Source organism: Eubalaena glacialis, chromosome 2 (genome assembly GCF_028564815.1).
Source record: "Eubalaena glacialis isolate mEubGla1 chromosome 2, mEubGla1.1.hap2.+ XY, whole genome shotgun sequence".
NCBI lineage: Eukaryota > Metazoa > Chordata > Mammalia > Artiodactyla > Balaenidae > Eubalaena > Eubalaena glacialis.
Genome location: NC_083717.1, coordinates 18,004,654 through 18,026,614, shown reverse-complemented (window position 1 = coordinate 18,026,614; position 21,961 = coordinate 18,004,654). Strand labels below are relative to the sequence as shown.

The 21,961-nt window shown below is 38.3% G+C and overlaps 1 protein-coding gene across 13 annotated transcripts in view; it reads left to right on the top strand.

Moving 5' to 3' along the window:
* The window catches only part of PARD3 (par-3 family cell polarity regulator), a 628,388-nt gene that overhangs the window by 579,727 nt on the left and 26,700 nt on the right, over positions 1-21,961 (top strand). The window contains exon 23 of one of the 13 annotated variants that reach the window (XM_061179022.1): positions 12,094-12,441. The exons of the other annotated variants lie outside the window; for them this stretch is intronic. Coding sequence (XP_061035005.1) covers positions 12,094-12,115 — 22 coding nt within the window. The 3' untranslated portion in view covers positions 12,116-12,441. Of the gene's footprint in view, positions 1-12,093; positions 12,442-21,961 lie in introns of those variants that run through there. 13 annotated transcript variants of the gene reach the window in all.

The following is a 21,961-nucleotide window of genomic DNA, read 5'->3' as shown; positions in this document are numbered from 1 at the left end:
CACACTCTAGTTCCAGCTGAGGTCTGGCCCCTGTGCTGTGGAACACAGGACAGGTCTCAGGTGAGCTCTCAGGCTTCCTCTGGCCTTTGAGATTAAAGCCTGGAGTGTCCAGAGTCAGGCCTGAGCACAGGCTGCTTTTCTATTTCCCCTGGGCTCGCCTACTTCCTGCTTAGTCTTAACCACATGAGCAACATGAAATGGAAGAGAAAAGAGAATCAGAAGTTATCCAAGAACCACATGAGGCGTGAAGATACCAAAGGGAGAAGAAGAATGAGAGAGATTTCTCCAGAAGATTCTAGGTTCTTTAGCTTCTTCCATGAAAGTTATTTCTTACCTCCTGGGTCTTAAAGACTCTCTATTGCCTTTGAATCATATAAAAACTTCTCTCTTGAGACGAAATGAGAGATGGACAACTTTAGTTTTTAAACCATAAGTCACTTCCCATGGTCAGGTTATGAAATCATCTTAGTAGGTTGTTATCAGCGGTTTTTAAAGAGAAAGTGATAGAAGAGAATAGAAAATATTAGAGTATATTAGCAATAGAAATGGTTTTGTTTCATAATCTCTATTTCAGTTGTAGATTTATGTGCATTTATTGTACTGGTAGCTATGTAAAATGTACTTTTTATTGTGGGTTGTGGTCAAACCTGAATAATACTGGGTTAGAATTGTAGCTCACACAGTAAATAGAATTCTTTTTCTCATTTTCCAATGCCCATTTCTGTAATAGTGTTAGACTTGCTTTGTCATGTTTTATGTCATCCTTTTCTGGGGATCAGAACCATGAAAAATAAGGGCTTCATTCTGGGGGTGTGTGGTTGGAGTGAGGAACCCTGTGCAGGAAGCACATGATGGTCTCAAATCTTTAAACATGAGTCACGAGTTTGGAAATCTTGGAAATACAGGATGGAAAGAGTTTTGTTGTGAAATTTGCAGATATGAGTAGAGGGAATCCTTTCTGGTTGGTTTCATGGGGGAAACACTGTGTATGTACTCATGATGTTCTATGTTAGGAGGTACAGACATGGAATATATCTACTTATCAGGAAAATGGGAGAAAAGGGGAGCATATCACTGGAAAGCATAGATCAGAGGTTCTCATGCATTCAGCAAATTCAGGCAGCACGTATTTCCCTGGCATTGGGATCAGGGCTAACGGAATGAAAGTGAAAATGACAAGGTCCCTCCACTCAAAAAGCTCACTGCCTAGTTCCAGAGAGAGCCAGTCTAGTAAGACAGCTAGGCATGGGGGGCTGGGGGCGTGGAAGGGTATTTTCATCCTCGGGGCCTTGCTGGTTCAAGTAGGATCTTCTGCCCCACATCACTCTCATCATCTGAACCAAGTTTGAGAATCCCTGCCCTTGATGATGCGTGTTCTAGTGTGAAGTTCACTGGGCTCCATGCACAGCCATTCAGAGGATTTATTAGTAGCTATAAAGTGAGATTTTAAAATTCAGCTTGAATCTTTTCATATCATAATCACGTTCATGATTCAGCAGAGATTTTTTTTTCATGTTGCATTCATACTCAAGGGCTGGTGGGTTTTTTTTTCCTCCTTTTTTCTACTGTAAGAATGCTAACAGGAATAAATTGAGTGGGATGAGCCTTCATTGTCACCTTTTTTCTTCACTGAGGTATTTATAGTAAGAAGATTAAATGTGCTGAAGCTGTTCTTCCCATTCATGTAAACCAAAGAGATGAGTTTAGTGAGTGCCTGGGCGGCAGTTTGGTCTAATGAGAAGAGCATGCCCATGGCAGCCCGGCGACTTGGAGCCCAGCTGAGCTCTGTCCCCGTGGCTCCGGGAGGCTGCTCCCTGCATAAGTGGAATCTAGCAGCTGTGCTCCTGCCCAGAGCTCGGGTGGGGCTAGAAGCAGGACCTCCTCACGCAGAACCTTGACTGCAACTCGCCTGTCCCTCCTGAGTTCTCTTGAGGGAGCACTTGCCTTACCCCAGGCTGACCAGCTAGGTCCAACTGAAAAATTGGGGCATGTAGTTTGACCCTGAGCAGTCTGTTTATGGGCAGACTATTTGAAATTGTGCCTGTCCAGCAAAATCTGACTTGCGGCTGCTCTATTAAAAATAGGAAGTTGAACCATGCAGCGTAATACTGACCTCCTGCCTGCGGACCACGTGCCTTGCATCCCCTTGCTGTCTTCCTGCTCAAGGACCGTCATCAGAGGGAGGTAGCTTCCGTGTCAGAGGTGTGAGCCACGGCCCTTTGGGCTCTGCTGAGCAGCTGGGTGTCGCCCTGCTTGGGCAGAGCAGCAAGTTGTGCACGGGCGATGTCACATCTGCCTCCTGCCTCTAAGCATGACGGTCCATGCATCCCCGTGCAGATGCCCAGTTCCCAGAGGACCTGTCTGTCCACCAGTGGCCACATTTCTCCACTGAGCTCCTTTCATCGGCCTTGTTGCTGCTGCCACAGGAGTTGAAAAAATTAATATAAATATATACATATATATGTATGTATACTCATACACGCGCATGCACACACAATCTTTTTTTTATATATAAATTTATTTACTTATTTTTGGCTGCGTTGGGTCTTCATTGCTGTGCGCGGGCTCTCTCTAGTTGCAGCCAGCAGGGGCTACTCTTCGTTGCGGTGCGCGGGCTTCTCATTGCGGTGGCTTTTCTTGTTGCGGAGCACGGGCTCTAGGCACGTGGGCTCAGTAGTTGTGGCTCTTGGGCTCCAGAGCGCAGGCTCAGTAGTTGTGGCACACGGGCTTAGTTGCTCCGTGGCATGTGGGATCTTCCCAGACCAAGGCTCGAACCCGTATCCCCTGTGTTGGCAGGCGGATTCTCAACCACTGCGCCACCAGGGAAGCCCCTTACACGCATATTCTTAAAGGGCTTGTGGTTTCTGAGGATGGAGAAGGGGAAAAACTGTGTAAAGCAAAAATGCCCAAAGGGTCATCTTCTGCTCTGGCTGACCACTCATCTTCAGAGGTTCCTGGGCCTCCATTCCTGAGTCTCTCTGGGGTCCTGCAGAACCAACGTTTTGCCTCCTGGTGTCTTTCCCCGATGAAGGCTCTGCTTTCCACCTTTTCCTATGTGCTAAGTCCCATCCCTTAGCCTTCCAGCTGCTAAAATCTTATCGTTCATTTATGTATTTCAGTCTCTTCTATCATTATTTTTTTTTCTCCTTGTGGTCTTAAGACTTTTTATTCCTCTGTTATTTTAGTGGAGTTTTGGAAGAGAGCAGAGCTGCCTGTCTCTGCTCAACCTGCCCTGTTTGGTTGGCGTCTCAGTAGCCTCTCTGTAAGAATCGTCAGCATCCAGTCAGGGACCCCTGAACCACTTTCTTCTCAACCCTGACTCACCTTCCCATGGTCCGTCTCTTTGCTGGCCGACACCTGTTCCTCACTGCAAGTCCATCCCAAATCCAGGGAGCCTGTGGAAATGCACCTGGCCCAGTCTCTACTTTTCCTGAAGAACTGGTCACTCCCTCCTCTTATTTTCACAAAAAAAGTATGCATTTACTTTCTGACTTAAGACCTTATCTATTATTATGTTACTTGACTGTTGAGTGTAGGAACCATTTTTCACCCCTTGGTATTCTCAGCAATTGGCAAGGGACCTGGCATCTGATAGGTGATCAGTAAATTACAATGGTAATTGTTGCTACAAATTACAAATTACAGAAATATGTTATAGCAGTTTTAAGTCTCAGCTGATCTTCCCATATTAACTGGGAAAAACAGTCTCCACCGAAAGCAATGAGGCAGCTATGGCCCTGCAGGTGCAGTGTTGGAGAAGCGGCTGGAGGGTGCAAAGAAATAAACTATAGGTTACTGCCACCTCCCTCCCTCCCTCTTTCCCTCTCTCTCTCTCTCTCTCTCTCTCTGGCTCAGGCATTCAGTGATTAGAAATCTTTGTGGCTGCCCATCTGTCTGCGGTTGTCCCTTATTGATGGGGAAGATCAGGTGATGCCGGTCTGGGACTGTCTGTGTCGTCCTTTGCTCAGAATCCAGGCAATCTCAGTTCCAGGCATCCTGAAGTCAGTCCATTGCCAGGAAAGCTGTGGGTGCTAAGGGGATTCACCGACGGCTGTAAAATTCGCAGTATTTCTTTTCATTCAAACTCGCTGAGGAGAGAGCTTCACTTGTATTTGCCCAACACATATTATTATTATTTTATGTTTCCTCAGAGAGTTTTCCGCTGAAGCCTCACTTTCTGTTTCCCGTCCCCACCACTGTACGCACTGTCATTTCAGTGGCAAGTCTGTTTGTCAGAAAACTCTAATTGCTTTATGTGTGAGAACATTAAACTGCGATAAATTTATGTACGCAGCTGCTCCATTACTGCAGAACAAGTTTTATCTCCTAATAAATTGATGTTTCTTTTTAGTGTCAACTAAAACCAAAATTTACACCCGAGGAAGTGAACCTTAACATTAAATAATTACTTCAATGCCACGCGTAGTAAGAAAGCGTCCACACTACCCAACTCTAAAAAGGCTGGAGCCAGGGAAATGGTTTCTTCCTCTGTTAATTGTTTCTTGAAAGCATAATTGCACAATGGCTTTAATTGAAATAGGAATGGAAGCTATGCCCTTTTAAAGCAGATACTGTAAATAGTGTCATCATTTGGTATGAGTTACACCATCAGGGAAAAGACTAAAAGGCTTATTTATGTTGAAGGGTTAGGGGGAAGGAGAGAGATTTGCTTTGGTGGTTTGTCTGGAGTTGCATTTAAGATAATGGGGTAGATGCTTAAAATTTGCTGGACTTTGATTAATATTTAATTCATCTTTTCTACAAGACTTTGAATTCAACCAAACACTAATAAAAGACAGAACTTGGACAAAGCACTTCTATGAATTTGACTGACTTTTAGAGGATCTGAATTAAAATGGCCAGAGGCTGGTTTTCTTCTTATTTTTGTGTTTATTGTACCTCAAATATCGTGCTCTTTTAGGAATGATATACATTAAAGACTTTACTTGGCTGATCCCATGTGGAATAAATAAGAGATAGTATTATGTTTACTTTTATTTTTTTTGGATTCAAGTCTTTACGGTGGATTTTTTTTAAATTGAAGTATAGTTGATTTACAATATCGTGTTGGCTTCAGGTGTACAGCAAAGTGATTCAGTTATACATACGTGTATATATGCATATATATATATATATTCTTTTTCAGATTCTTTTTCCTTATAGGTTATTACAAAATATTGAGTATAGTTCCTTGTGCTATACAGTAGGTCTTTGTTGGTTATCTATTTTATATATAGTAGTGTGTACCTGCTAATCCCAACCTCTTTAGGGTGGATTTCTGCAGAGGGAAGAAACTGTTCGGAGAGCATTTACAAAGCCTGGGCTGTTCTTTCTATTTTTCTTTATTTAGTCCCCACAATGAGCCTGCAAGGAAATTCCCACTTCACAGAAGAGTGCAGAGAGTTTGTCATCTGACTCAATTCACAAAGCTGGTCAGAGATGGAAGAGCCATGATGGAACCCAGCTCTCTGCTTTCACACCCCAGGCTACACCTGCCTCTAAAAAGCTCCCTTTCCCTGGATCTGAGATTCTTTCCAGATCCCACCGGGGGCTGCTTTTGCCGCAGCCAGATGGTGGGTGGTGTGTGGAGGTCTCAGTGTATGAAGGGCCGGCAAACACCCTCAGTGGGTGAGACCCCCTGCAGATACATATGTTTACTTTGAAGTCATATTATGAACTGAAAGTTTATTATATATACGTGTGTGTGTGTGTGAGAGAGAGAGAGAGAGAGAGAGATCCCCTAATTCAAGTATGGCACAGATTAGAAAGCTTTTTCTCCAATTTCTATGCATCAGGAAGAAAATAGCAACAGAGCGTTAAAATGTGGGCCAACCCAGCATAGCCCTGGGCTGAGAATCTGTATATGTGCATCGCCCTGAGTCTGCCGGCTCCTAGTTCGTTAATTACCTTGGCATGTCATTTTATCTCTCTGGACCTCAATTTTCTCATTGATAAAGAGAAGTTGGTCCCAGTGATCTCAGTGCTACCTTATGATTTGAGTGTTCTTCAGTTCCTTTTTGGGGGGGCTCAGTACTTATTAGCTATAACTATTGTCATTTTTTAAAATTTAATTTTATTTATTTTTTACACAGCAGGTTCTTACTAGTTATCTATTTTATACATATTAGTGTATATATGTCAATCCCAATCTCCCAATTCATCCCACCACCACCGGGGCACCCCCCAGGAGTGTTCTTCAGTTCTAAAAGCAATGGTCCTATGATCATGGAGTAGAGGCTGCAGCATAAGAGTTATTTGAGTGCTGGCTGTTTATTCCCTACTGTGTAAGAAACAGTTACAGTTTCCTTTTCTTTGCCTTTAACCTTCCCGGCCCATGTGTGACCTAGAAGACAGGAAAGCAGACCATCCAAGGACAGCCTGGATGTTGTCCTATGCCAGTTCTATCAATTATCTGGGAAATGACTGAATATTCCTTGTTTTAAAGCCGGCTTTGTTTTTTAAATGGCATTTGAATAAAATGTTAAATGCCACGATGGAGATCAACACACACCCAAACACTTAATTGGACAATCTGTGATGTCCTGGCTCTAGCATTTTGGAAGAGTTGTGAAGTTGATGGTATGGTTTTTTTGAAAGTCTCTGTTAGCTACAGGGAAATTTTTTCAAAGTAACAGAAAGATCCTGTAAAAAAATCACATAAAAAGCATGTTGGGTTTACAGGGTAAAAGTGAAGGATTTAACTAGAAGACGTCCCTCTTTGTCTTCAAAAAATCTGGTCTTAGTTCTCTGTAAAGCCATTTTAGGTTTAAAAAAAAAAGCAGAAGTATTATGATATTAGTTGGGATGTTCATTTCATGCTGAATTTCTAAAAATTTCTTAGTACTATAGATAGATAGATAGATAGATAAAGCTTGCTAGCTAGCTGTATATATATATTCTGTAGAATCTTGTGTTCTCTTGTATAAGAAATACATAGACTGTATTTAAACTCGTTTTACAGTATTTGCAGTCTACTTTTACTATTTAACTATAAAGATTTAGAATTATTATATCTTTGCTTATGTGATCCATTGTTACTATATCATGGCCTTATCTGGCGCCAACTCCTTGGTCAGAAACATAACCTCCAATTATAACACTGCTCCTATGGGAAAATGTGATTCACTTTATGATGTGGTCTCTAGGAACACATTGTGGGGAACAGTCGAGAATGCTGCCTTTTTTAAAATATAGGCTTTTCAACCCTTTATACCATCAGTTACACCTTGGCAAGATGTGAACAATGTGTCTTAGATTGGAGGCTGTTCATGGATTGGATTTGAGTGGGGTCTCAGAGCACCACCCCCCCAAGTGAATACAAAGGGGACAACAAATGTATACGTCAAGCTTAAGTTTCAGTTGGAAAGTTTGCTACAAATATATACACTCATGTTTTTGAAATGAGAATTTTATTTAAAATGTTATAAAAGATCTCTCTTCTCTGTGATGCCCAACATCTTGATCTTCCAAACATAGGCTATAGTCATAGTTACTGATAAATCCTGGCTTTTCTCTCAAAAATGCAAAAACTCGTTGTCCTTTTGTGCTCCTTTTCATCAGTAATTAGAATTACATTATTGGTAAAAATCTTTAACATACTTTTTAAATTACTTCTAAGATCCTGATATCTTAGTTACGAGATTCTCAGTTACAAGGACAAAAAATAAAGCTTATTAAGTTTTGGGTGGTTGTTGTTTTTTTTTTTTTTTTGGAAAGTGCTTAAATTAATTGAATATGTCCAATCAACTTAAAAAAAAATCTCTGTCATAATAATATCCATTGGGACTTAGAAGTTACACAAACTAAATAACTCATCAGAAATACTGAGAATATAGTGAATGGTGGCCTTGGTCCTGAGAGGCCACATACTATACTCTTTCTTTTATTCTTTTCATGAGAAGAGTTAGCCAAACTCTCAATGGAACAAGGAACATATTTGATAACAGATATTAACCTAACATCAAGGAAATGAGAAGGTTAATCTTAGAGGCTTGGATTTAGGATAATCCTGACAACAGAACATCAGAGCTGTCACGTTTAGTTCATTCAAACAAAATTTTAATTTTCTTTAAAGTTTCTTTCAGTTAGTGAAACCTTAGCTCTCATGAAAGGAACTAGATCGACAGCTCCTGAGGACACTCTTTTTTGTCACCAGCACAGCAGCATACCTGCCAGCATCCCAGGTATAACAAGCCCAAGGCCCAGCCTGGAGGGAGCAGAGAGGTTGGTGTTTGGACCCACAGGGATTCCTTGCAATGAGCCTTTAGCAGCAGAGCCTGGCAGGTTACTTGAGTTGCTGCTCAAACAGAGCACATTTTTATATCCCATTAGAGCGCCACTTCATAAGCACTTCCAGCCTTCTTTTTTGCTTTTCTGTTGCTGTGAAAAGTAAAAACAGTCCTTTCCTAACAATATTGGTTGGATTTATCATATATACTCATCCCTCTTCTCTTTCAACTTGTTCTTTCTGTATCTGATCCACTGTTATGGCTTAAATTACACCTGTGTATGTGTTGGTGGCAGCTGAAGCTCTCTCTGCAATTTCACTTCTCTCCTGAGCTGCAGGCCCACATGTATAACCTACTCTGTGCCTCTCTCTCTAGAAGTCATTGTCTTCAGTGTTTATCAAGTGCCTGGGTTAGATGCTTTCTTAGACATCATCTCACATTATTCACATACACATAAGCCAAATATTATTTCTGTTAGAAGAGTCAGAAGAAATAACTACTCAGAATAGGGAAAGAAATTCTAGGCTTTATATTCCATACTCAACAGAGTGGTCATTGTGACCCTCTAGGAACTGTGGTTAATGAAATAAAATTTATTCTTGTAGGAGTACTGACCACTGAATTTCCAAAAATTATTATAAGCAGTTCTTAAAAGTAGTTATTAAAATGAAGCTTAAAAGGACCCAAAAAGGTAAAAAAATACTAGAAAATTGAGCTAGTAATTACAATTGAACAATAAGTTTATCTCAGTTTCCTGGTAGCCAAGGCAAAAAGGACAACATGAAAACTTTACTCTGTGACAAAAGGAAATGCATGAGTTTATCTGGAGAAATGCTCTCATTAGCAATGAATTCCAGGAGTCATTTTTAACATACATACTTGTAAAAGGGAAATTGCATAACAAAATGACCATTTTCAAGTGAAGGGTTATATAAGATTCATGAATGTTCTTATTATGATCAACTGTGCAATAAATGGAAATATATGAGATCATGTGTAGAATATCTTCTCTGGTGTTACATGTTAGGAGTAATTTCTCACATATACACTTTCTAAAATAAAAATTGTATAACGAATTGGATTACATTTGTAAATATAGGGTTGCGAAGAACACAGAAATGTTCACATTTTGACCATTTGTCATATTGACTTTTGACCAAAGTTGAAGATATAACATTATATTGTAAAGATATTTTCCTGAGAATTTAAGGTAATATAACCTAGAAGTATTTAGCTTTCTGGATAAATATTCTTGGTCTTATTATGAACAGTAAAATGTTCATAGATAATTTTGTAAATCCAAAAGAAGGGGGAAACTACTAGGAAAGGGAGAATCCTTTGTCAGGAATTTCACCAACAATGCCTACCTATAACTTCAAAATCAGCTTAAGATTTATGTTTTTATCCCATGATTTTTAAGAAAGAATGTTCAAACTATCATAAGTTTTTTTTTTAATAACCATTTTTGGTAATTGATTTTATCAAATACCATACCACTGTACTTTTCATCAATTATAAGATTCACATTTTTCACAATTTAAAGTCTCCAATACTAAGATACTTCTTACAACCAGTGTTAATTGGCAGCATTTTCTTTCTGTCTCAGAGATATATAAAATGTGTCATGATTTAATGGTTTCTTTTTTTTTCCTTTTTTGTTTAGTTGAAGTATAGTTGATTTACAATATTGTGTTAGTTTCTGGTGTCCAGCAAAGTGATTCAGTTATACATATATGTATTCTTTTCCATTATGGTTTATTACAGGACATTGAATATCGTTTCCTGTGCTATACAGTAGGGCCTTGTTGTTTATCTATTTTATATATAGTAGTTTGTATCTGCTAATTCCAAATTCTTAATTTATCCCTCCCCCACCCCCTTTCCCCTTTGGTAACCATAAGTTTGTTTTCTATGTCTCTGAGTCTGTTTCTGTTTTGTAAATAAGTTCACATGTATCATATTGTAGATCCTGCATATAAGTGATATCATATGTTATTTGTCTTTCTCTTTAATCTCTAGGTCCATCCATGTTGCTACAAATGGTGATTTAATGGTTTCTTAAATTCAGCGAAATATAGTTATAATTGTATACTTCATACATACTTCTTACATGTTAGTTCAGTTTGCAACACAAAAAATCAGACTATATTGATTAAAAGAAAAAAAAAACCTAGATTCTGGCAATAAAAGGGTAGTGGATTACTTCTCCAAAATTGTTGACATGTTATTGGAAAGATAGAGAATCAACTCCTTAACTGAATCCATGTTGTAATAAACCCTAGTGACTTGATGGAAACAATTTTGCAAAATTTGCAGTAAGTATCATATAAATTTGTGTTTATCAAAAACACCCTCAAGTTTATTAAATGTTCGGCATTTTACCCGTCTATTCCATGGACTCCATAAGACTTCATAAAGTTCTCTAGATAATGTCATGCCAAGACCATGGAGATGACATTTTGATGTCAAAACAAAATAATATAGCAGAAACCTATAGAAACAATGTTGCAGTGACAAAATGAAATGTCAGTGGAGGTCTGTTGTAGCATAATGTCAAAACAAAATGTCAGCTAAAATCCATGGAGACACTATTATGATATCAAAATCAAACAATATCAGTGCCAGTCTGTAGAGACATTACAATATGAGAAAAGACAAAACAGAATGATATCGTTGAGATCTGTGACTTCTGAGTCTCAATGTAGCTTTATGTCGGATAATTGGCTTGTGACAAACATGGGTAATAGTTCAGTATATGTTTTCTAAATCCTTCTTTCGCAACTCAAGAAAATATCCCAAACTGGTTCTTTAGTATAAATGCCTGTGTTAGAAAATTACTGATGTTTACATCTAAATCTGTGTCAAAGTCTGTGTCTATGTTCTGGGCTTCTGTTGCTACCACACACATAATTAGTTCTAGTTGGTCTTGGCTTAGCTTCCCTGCACACTAGTACCTGGACATCAGTTGAACGTAAAAATATGGGAAAGGCAGTGTTACAGTCTGCTTGTAAGGGATCATACTGGGTTTTAGCAGATGCTTTGCTCCATTTCTTTCTCCTCTGTCCTCAGGTATAGCTGGCACTACCCCTGCCTTGGGGAGCCTTCGGGCATCAAGGCTGGTTTTGAAATGTACATCCGAATTCCCATGACCTTTGCCCCTTCCACTCATGGTTCAGTAGCACCTTGGCTGGGTAGTTACTCTATCTGTTTTCCAGCTCTTCAATATTAATTGAAAGATCAAAAATTCTTTGTTTATTGCAGAAAAACAAATCTTTTAAAAATCTGTAATCCTGCTAAATAAGGATCTTGTCCCAAAAGAAAGTTATTTAAATTAGTAAAGTGTCAGATTAAAGTCTTTGAACAATATTTTAGACACAGAGAAGTGAAAATTTCACCATATGAATCACCTTATAAAGGTCAAAAGGTTTTTATCCACATTTTAAATGATTTGTGTCTGGAATTCAATATTAACAATTTTTTTTTTTTTTGAAATTTGAAAATCCCTGAAACTGAGAAAAAGTCAAACTAGAGAAAAGAACCTCTTCTATGAATACTGTGCCCAGAAAAGAAATTATATTTTTTCTCATTTTATTCAGCTACAGTATAATTTTAAAATTTTTAAATATTTAAGCAAAATGATACAATAAAGTCTTGATTAACTAGAAGCCAACCAAGCAAACCCACAATTAGCCAATGTGTTTGCAAATTGCACTTTTTAGGAGAAAGAGGTAGATGCCTACAGAAGTGCTACTATTGGGAGTTTGTAAAAAAAAATTGTCAGAAAAAAGTGAAAGGGCTTTGGGATAATACCTATAGTCAGTAGAGTAACATTCAACTCAATTTCTTCCTTTTGTTTCCTACTCAGAGTAGTCGGTAATAAGAACTAAAGGTCAGGACTTCCCTGGTGGCACAGTGGTTAAGAATCTGCCTGCTAATGCAGGGGACACGGGTTCGAGCCCTGGTCCGGGAAGATCGCATATGCCGCGGAGCAACTAAGCCCGTGCGCCGCAACTGCTGAACCTGCGCTCTAGAGCCCGAGAGCCACAACTACTGAACCCACATGTCACAACGACTGAAGCCTGTGTGCCTAGAGCCCATGCTCCACAACAAGAGAAGCCACTGCAATGAGAAGCCTGCGCACCGCAACGAAGAGTAGCCCCTGCTCACCTCAACTAGAGAAAGCCTGTGCACAGCAACAAAGACCCAACACAGCCAAAAATAAATAAATAAAATAAATAAATTTATAAAAAAAAAAAGAACTAAAGGTCATGAGAATCTTGAAACTTTTTAAAAAGTTAAATGATATTCATCATTCCTTCTTTCCAAGATGGAAGAGAATTTAGTGCTTTCTAGAAGGATTTTCAAACACGAGGATTGAAACAAACAAAAAGGGCTTTTGATAAACTTTTAGTTCTTCAGAGTATCAATTGGTTCTTCTAAGACTATGATTGTCCGGGATCTTATACTAGGTTTAATTTGCTTGTATTAATTCACATGTAGTAGCCACAAAACTATGCTATCTCCTGAAAAATGACATCAGCTTTGTGTGTGCTGGGGTCTCTGGAGTCTGGAACTGTATTCTCAAAGCGTGCTCTGTAGCTGAGGCAGGACTGTACTGTGGGAAAAGTCAGGACACGTTCTTTATCATGAGCACCAGTGGAATGATTTTAAGAGATCCAAATGGAAGCTGGTCACTATCTGGCAGGAGAATTAAGAGTGGAGGCCAGAAAATATTGAAGCAGAGAATTAAAAATTATAAATCATAACCACCACATTGACCAGTGGGAGTAAACTTGTGTAATAAACATAAAGCCAAGCTGTGAATTTCATCACATGTCAGAGAAGGAAAACTGTTTTGAGTATTAATGTCAGAATGTGCGTTTGGGGGGAGAAAGTTTGGAGGACTTGGGTAAATCATTAAAATAGGATTTACTTATATTTGGAGCTTTGTAGATTACAAATGCAATGCTTTAAAAATTTAGTCTCCAAGTTTATATATATGTATATATAAGTATATATATATTTAACACATAAAAATATAAACATATAGCATAAAATCATATACTCTTAAAAAGTTATGTGTGTATATACATGTGTGTATATATGTGTGTGTGTGCGTGTGTGTGTATATATGTATGTGTGTGTGTGTATATATATATATATATATATATATGATCCTAAAAAGTAATATAGAAATAATCCTAAAGTATATTGAGGAGTGGTAGATATTATCCTGTTATGAAAAACAACAACTATATTATAATTTTAGAACAGTCATATCCGTGCCTTTCATATACTAAAAAAAACCCAATGTAAGTATCCATATACCTTGAAATATCAAATATTCTTGAAAAGATATTTGATCTACTTGAAAATAATTGAGAATTAAGAATAATACAAACTAGAAAGTCCAAAACTTGACAGAGAATAAAGATACGTTTTCCTCTTTTCTTCTCGAAAATCACTCCAAAACAGCAAAAAGAATAAGAAACAGAAATACCATCTCTATTTTTTATGAAAATAAGTATATCTTTTTATTACCATATATGATGACAGAATAACCCCAGGATGTCAAGACACAAGCTGATGCCCCTCAGACCTAAGATTGGCGGGTTCTCCTCTGAAGAAACTGAACGGCCCCAGTAGGAACCCTCATACACTGACATGTGGGAATCCCCAACCGTAAAAGTGGCTCCCTGCCCAGCCCTTCTGGAGTAATAGCTGCCGTTTCATAAGCCCCACCCATGCATGCACACAATGACTAAGCTGCTTTTTAATGCCTCTTTTTCTTTTTTTTTTGGTTGTGTGGCATGCAGGATCTTAGTTCCCTGACCAGAGATCCAACCCGTGCCCCCTGCAGTGGAGGCACAGAGCCTTAACCACTGGACCGCCAGGGAAGTCCCAATGCCTCATTCTTAAATAGAAAGGACAGGCAAGCTTATCAAACATCTGAGGAACGCCTTAATTATGGAAGACAGATGAAAACAATAACAATAAACTTAAGAGAAGAACTTGGAAGAAACAAAAACTACAGGGAAGAGAAGAGAAAATATTTAAAAACTAAGTAATACCCACCATGAAATAAGAGAAGATACTGCAACCATCAAAACATGACCAGGAAGCTATTGGAAAGGATTATTAAGAAAATATGAACGAACTCTTGGAAAATAATAAATATGATAGCAGTATGAAGAAACACAATAGAAAGCTTGGTAGGTAAGATAGAAGAAATTTCCCCAAAAATAATAAAATAAGAGACATAAGACAAACATAGCAGGAAAGAAAGAGAAAAAAAATCAAAGTTCACCTTGGGAGGTCAGGCATTTAATGTATATGCTTTCGAGAAAGAGAGGTGATGATGGAGAGAGTGTTAGAGAAATAACATAAGAAATTTTCCCACAACTGGAGAATTTAAGATTCTAGATCAAAGAATCACCTAGTGCTCAGAAAAATCGATTTTAAAAAGGGAGCAGTGGAAAGTTTCAGAATACTGGAAATAAAGAGATGAGCCTTTAAAAAAGTATATAATAAAGAGTTGGGAGTCAGAATGTTAGCTGACTCAACAGCAGCATTGGGAGCAAGAAGACAATGGGGCCCTACCTTCAAATACTGCAGGGTAATGTTTTCTAACCTGCAGCTCCATCCCTCACCAAACTGCCCATGAGTGGTGATGGTAGAATAAGTATATTTTAAGCATGCAAAGATACAACATTTTTTGTTTCCAACACATCCCCTTTTAGGCAGCTATAGAATGCATGCTGTAACAAATCCCAGGCTGAGGATGAAGAGAGGTGCTGGGAACTAGGGAGCCAGTGCAGATTGGGGCGTGTGGGACAAGCATGGGGGCTGGAGAACTCCAAGAAAATAACGAGTTGATAAGCCGTGCTAAGTTTGATCTTGTGGAAATTTGTATTAAAAAGCTGTAGAGAGGGAGAAAATATTTGCAAAAAACCCCCACATATCTGATTAAAAAAATACACAAAGAATGTTTAAAAAAACGTTTAAAACAGTAAGAAAACCAACAATCTGATTTTAAAAAGGAGCCAGGGCTTCCTTGGTGGCGCAGTGGTTAAGAATCCACCTGCCAATGCAGGGGACACAGGTTTGAGCCCTGGTCTGGGAAGATCCCACGTGCTGCAGAGCAACTAAGCCCATGTGCCACAACTACTGAGCCTGTGCTCTAGAGCCCGCGAGCCACAACTACTGAGCCCGCTTGTCACAACTACTAAAGCCCACGTGCCTAGAGCCTGTGCTCTGCAACAAGAGAATCCACTGCAATGAAAAGCCCGTGCACCGCAATGAAGAGTAGGCTCCGCTCACCACAACTGGAGAAAGCCTGTGCGCAGCAACGAAGACCCAACGCAGCCAAAAATAAATAAATTTTTAAAAATAAATTAATTAATTAATTTAAAAAGAGCCAAAGACCTTCACAGGCATCTCACCAAAAAAGATACAGAGATGGCTGATAAGCATCTGATAAGGTGTTCCATACCATATGTCATCAGGGAAAAATGCACATTGTGAGATACCGCTACATACCCATTAGAATGGCTAAAATCCAAAACGCCAACAATGCAGTGAAACCACTCTATATGATACTGTAATGATGGATCCGTGTCTTTATATATTTGTTCTAACCCATAGTATGTGCTGGTGAAGATGCGGAGCAACAGGAACTCATTCATTGTTGGTGGGATACAAAATGGTACCAGTACTTTGGAAGACTGTTTAGCAATTTCTTACAAAACTAAACATACTCTTACCATACAATCCGGCACTCGTGCTCCTTGGTATTTACCCCATAGAATCAAAAACTTATGTCCACACAAAAACCTGCCCACAAATGTTTGTAGCAGCTTTATTCATACTTGCCAAAACTTGGAAGCCACCAAGATGTCCTTCAGTAGGTGAATGGATAAATAAACTGTGATACATCCAGACAATGGAATATTATTCAGGGCTAAAAAGAAAGGAGCTTTCAAGCTATGAAAAGACATAGAGGAAACCTAAAGGTGTACTACTAAGTAAAAGAAGACAGTCTGAAAAGGCTACATACTGTATTATTCCAACTTTATGACATGCTGGAAAAGGCAAAACTGTGGAGACATAAAAAGATCAGGGGTTGCCAGGGGAGGGGTGGTGGGAAGGGATGAATAGGCAGAGCATAGAGGATTTTTAGGGCAATGAAACCACTCTATATGATACTGTAATGATGGATCCATGTCTTTATATATTTGTCCAAACCCATAGAATATGCAACACCAAGAGTGAACGCTACTGTAAACTGTGGACTTAGGGTGATAATCATGTGTTAGTGTAGATCCATGAGCTGTAACAAATGCCCCACTTTGGTGGAGGATGTGGATAGTGGGGAAGGCCATGTCTGCACGGGGGCAGGGTGTACATGGGATAGCTCTGTACCTGCCTCTCAATTTTGCTGTGAACTGAAAACTACTCTAAAAAATAAAGTCTTTTTTAAAAAGGCTATAGGGACAGGGTCTAAGAAAATGAAGCAAAAGAAAAACCATGAATGTCATAGAAGAAAGGAAATGTAACCGTGATGTGCCACTTGAATTAGCAGTGAACAATATATGAATAATGTAAACACTAAAAAAAAATCATTGAAAAGTTGTGCTAGAGCTCTATTGGGAGGAACTGGGAGTGGGAATTGGGGTTGCGGCGTGTAAGAGAGCTAATGCTTCACCAACCTTCAGAGGAAGTCAGCAGTGTTTTCTATTTTATTTTATTTTATTTTATTTTATTTTACTTTATTTACTTTACTTTGCTTTATTTTATTTTCTTCCAGTTCTGTTGAGATATAATTGCCACACAGCACCGTATATGTGTAAGGTGTACAGCATAATGATTGGACTCACATACATCATGAGATGATGATCACAGTAAGTTTAGTGAACGTCCATCATCTCATACAGATGCAAAAGTAAAGAAATAGAAAAAAACAGATGTTTAAAATTAATGAATCAGAAGATAGCAGTAAAAATGTATCATTCTGAAATATGTAGTTAAATACCAGAGGTATTTGGCTAGATATGGATTATTGTTAAATCCCTAGCTTTTGTTTTGTGTAATGAGTCATACTGATAATATTGACAAATTTAAATAATATTGAGTCCAGTATTAAAAATCACTAAGTGAAAGAAAGTGAGTCGTGCAGAAATCATCAAGAGTATATCACAAACTGGGAATTATGATCGATCCGTTCTGACTATCTCAGATTGAGTTAAAAAGAAATATCATAGAAAACAGCTAAAAGCCTTAAAAAGTGGGGTTTTTTGGGGGGGGAAGGATTGGGTAGTCAGAGGGACAAGATGTGATGAAAAAGGAGATTCTTTTATTTTAAGCTTCTTCTTTAGCATCTGAACATGTAAACTATACATAGGCGAGTATTACTGTGAAAAAATGTGATTTACAAAAGAATGATGTCTACCATTAATTCCAAACCAATATGGTCACACTTTTTGTGCTTTCTCATAATAATTCAGTTAAACCTAAATGAGAAGTTAAGTTGATTGACATTTCTGTCTCATTTATTTCCAGATAAATAATTTGTAAAGTAGGTCGTGGTCAAATTGTGAATAGAAGAAAAGCCTAGAAAATTATTAACTAATAATTATGAAATTAATTTAGAGCATAAACAGAAGTAAAAACATTAATTACCAGTCAAGAAAAATATTCTAATGATCTTTAAAATGTTTAAAAATAATAGATGCAGACTCTTTATTTGGGCCCATCCAATGTTCTGTATTTTTAGAAAATGAATAAATTTATGTTTCTGCTTTTATTCTAAGCATCAAAAATATTTCAGAGTTAGCCACTCATGAAACCTACAGGCACTATATCTCCTGTTACATTATTTTCCACTTTAAGTCATTTCAGAAAAGCCATATAGAATGTAACCATTATTTAGAATTATGACATGAGTATTAAGCACTGCACTGCGTTGGAATTTTTATCCTAAAAAAAACCATAGCTTAGTTTTGTATAATATTTTGCAATTATGTTGTCATTAAAGACAGAGAATGCAAAAACGAAGAAAATGTTAACCTTAAATTCTATGTAATTTCATGATTAAAGAATTAAAATAATGGTTCTATAATTAGTTTCTATACTTGTATGATAAAACCTCTGTAATGTGAAGAAGAACATGATAATCATTTTATTTTGTCATCAAAAACCATCAGGTTTGGTCATTTAATTTCCACTGTTTTTTTATTTCAAATTTCCATAATATATTCCTGATTTTCACTCTTCTTTTAGTTCTTCAGGGTTTTCACCTATAATATTAAAATCCATTTGCTCTTTATTCAGACACTCAAATGTATATTTTAGTTTAAAGCACAGACTTTAACTGTAGGTCACAACTGACTAACCTTTGTATCTCCAGTGGTTTTATTGAATGAATAGGATAATCCATAGCCTTTCCTCAACTCTCTAACCCATTAGAATAACCTTACATGTCCTTGCCGCTTAATAGACAGTTCAAGAAAAATCACACGATTTATGAAAAGTAAGTGCACTTTGGGTATTAACCCCAAATTATAACTGCTTCTTGCATTGTGCAAAGAAAAATGACATATGTGGTTTCTTATAGGCAGTAACATTTTATTTTCAAGAGTGCATTTAAATTCATAGGTATACCTGGAAAACATTTTCTCTCCCATCACTTATTCGTTTAAAGCCACACAGAGTTGCCTGCTAGGAAGACTCATGCTTGCAGAACTCTGCTTCTGTCCACGGCTCAGCCCCCATTTCTCACAGGGGCTTGTGGAAGTTCAATCTGGATTTCTCCACCATCCCTGGGGTTTTAGATTCTACCATTCACCCTCACAGTATTCAAAGACTGTCTGTTTAGAAAGGTTTATTAGAATACCATCTCTTTGATAGTTTTATATTGATAGTTTTTGAAAGCTTGCTAAATAATATTACTTTTGTGCTGAGTTTTACCATATGCCTCCCTGGAAGTGTGGCCTGAAGACTGATCAACCCTTTCTGGTAGAAACCAACTTGTATTATTTCTGTGAAATTTACTAGTTAGGAGGGGCCACCTCAGGCTCACAATGGAATATCTTTTTTCGTGTATTTATTGTTGAGTCCTGAAATTATGTATGTCTGTGCATGTGTGTGCGTTCTTTGTAGCTGGAGGAATTCCCCTCGAAAAAGTAAAGCTAAATTTTTCTCACTCCTGCCTGAGCCCAGTGACAGGCTAATAAGGAAGAATGATGATAGTAATAAAATGGGGCGAGGGGTACATTCCTGAGATTTTGCTGCTTATAAAATGATAGCCCTGTTACCGAATGACCACAGAGGGACTTGGAGTGAGACCCGGTCCCAAGTCTTTCTGATGGAGAGAGATGACCCTCCCTATGACTCATCACATCAGAAGCAAGTGCAGTATTAACAACTTTGGTGACCACCTTTTCAACCCAGAGAACATAGCTGTACATTTTTAATTTGTTATGATTTATAACACTGAAATTGGTGTGAAATGGACCACAAATCATGGGTGTCAGAATCTGAAAATGAATTTTATCAGCTGAGGAAAGTGAGTGCCTCTGGGATTTGCATAAGTTTCTCATAATTCTTTTCATAGTACAGATGATGAGTATAACTGAAAATAAACTGAAAATGACATGATATTTCCTAAGTAGCTAATTTCACATGTACACGTAAACATATATAAATATAGCCATTTAGCCTCACTTTAGACTTTCCCTATAATTCAAGGTGATTTGTACCTACGCATAGAAATATTTGTCTAAAATCCTTATAGTAAATATTAAGACCATTCGTTACATCTCACAAATATCTGGGATTATCTACAGAAAATTGCGAACATTAAAACAAGGTATTCACCAACTTTATTTTTTCACTGTACAAACTTGGAAGAGAGAATTTATACCAATATAAAAATGCTAAGATTGAAGAAAGATCTATCCCCAAATTTCAGATGTTGTAAATACCTTTCAGCATCACAAAAGAGCTGCCCTTGTTAGAAACTAACTTTGCATGCATAATTAATTTGAGCACCACATTCCTCCTTCACAACCAGAAGAGAAATTGAATTCAGGTGTTTGGTGAACATATGGAGGATTTACTGAGAATTTATGACCTGTGGTTTGAGTGTAAAACCCCAAGATACTTGCTGATAAAACTTAATGAAGCTTGTGCAGAGGAGCTATTTTTATTTGTAGTTTGGTAATTGATACATTTCTTGGTTTAACCCTCCCACCCTTTCCCCCATTCCTCATAAATCTTCCCGTCTGAGAGGTAGAGCCACGGCAGAAAGCCAGTCTTCTTAGCCTGGTCCCACTAATGCGTACCTAAGCTGAAGTTCAGAGTTGGCTTTGTCATGGCATTTTAGCCTGTTCCTTCCCTTTTAGTTTAGCAATTTATGCCTCTTCGCCTGCACAGGTGACAGGAGGCAAACCATGGGCCATGGGAAGAAGTGCTTCCAGGTTCCTCTAAGAGAAGCAAAAGTTTTCAGAGGAGTGATACCACTTACTCTGCCTTAAGGAAGCAAAGATGAGGCACAGTGTAGCCCATTGTTAGAATTTAGGCAACAAATTCATTGCCATTTAGAGGCTTTTCTTTTTCCCCTAGGAGAAGCACACTTTGGGGGACAGGAACCCGCCACAAACACACCCTAGCACTCTCTCTCTGCTGCTCTGTCTGTCCCTAGGATTTCACAAAGAATGCTCCTGATTTGAGTGCCAGGAAAGAGAACATATGACACGTGCTCCATTTTACCATACGGGGTGTAATGGGTTTAATGAGAAACCTGGGTTTGCTCACTAATTTACAGCAATTAAGAACTTGGTTCTGACATCTGTAGATTATAACTACTTGTCTGGCGATTACAAGATCAGGAATATTTTATGGAATTGCTAATCAGTAGAGAAAAATATCTAAGTGAGAAGAGCGTTGTTTACCTGCAGCCTCTGAATGGCGTTGGTTCCTGGCCCCTGAGCTAGCATCCCTTCTTAGTTCAGTAACGTCACCCCCCCCACCAACACTTTAGTCATCCCTGTTCAAGAACTTGTTTATATCCACTTTGTCATGCTGACAATCTGTCTAGTTTGAAAGGATTACAACTCCGTACATCGACGCGTAACATCACAGTAAGACATTGCTTAATGATCTGAGATGCTTGTGGTCATTGCTGGCTGCCTGTTTTCCAAAGCTATATGTGACAGGTCTGCCCTACATATGTTTTCTCCAGTGTCACTTTTTGCCTGCTCCAGCTCAGTTGTCTGTTTTAAGTGACATCCAGGAAATAGTTGAATTTTGGACTTGCCGTTGGTACTAATAAAGGCACTAAAAGCTTTTCCGTTCCTAGGATGTAAGAAGAATTAATCAAGCAAGGGAGGGAAATACGCTCTAATTTTTGTCCAATGAAAATGTTTCCAAAAATACGAGTAGTCTTGCAGGATAGGTTGTTCCCATGCTGTGCTGGATCTTTAGTCTTTCCGTCTCTGTAAATACCAAGGAAATCAATAAAAAGATAACATTTCCCTTAAGTAAGTCGACTAAAACCCAGAAACCTTGCACGAAGTTTGAGTTGTTAGCTAAAGACATCGTCAAGGCTTGGAGAAGTCAGAGGTCAGCAGAACAGGATCTGAGTATAAATGAATGGAGTCTTGGAAGCTTTAACTTACTATCTCCTTTCTAAGTGTGCTGGGATGCAAACCATAATGAGGTTTCAGCATCCTGAC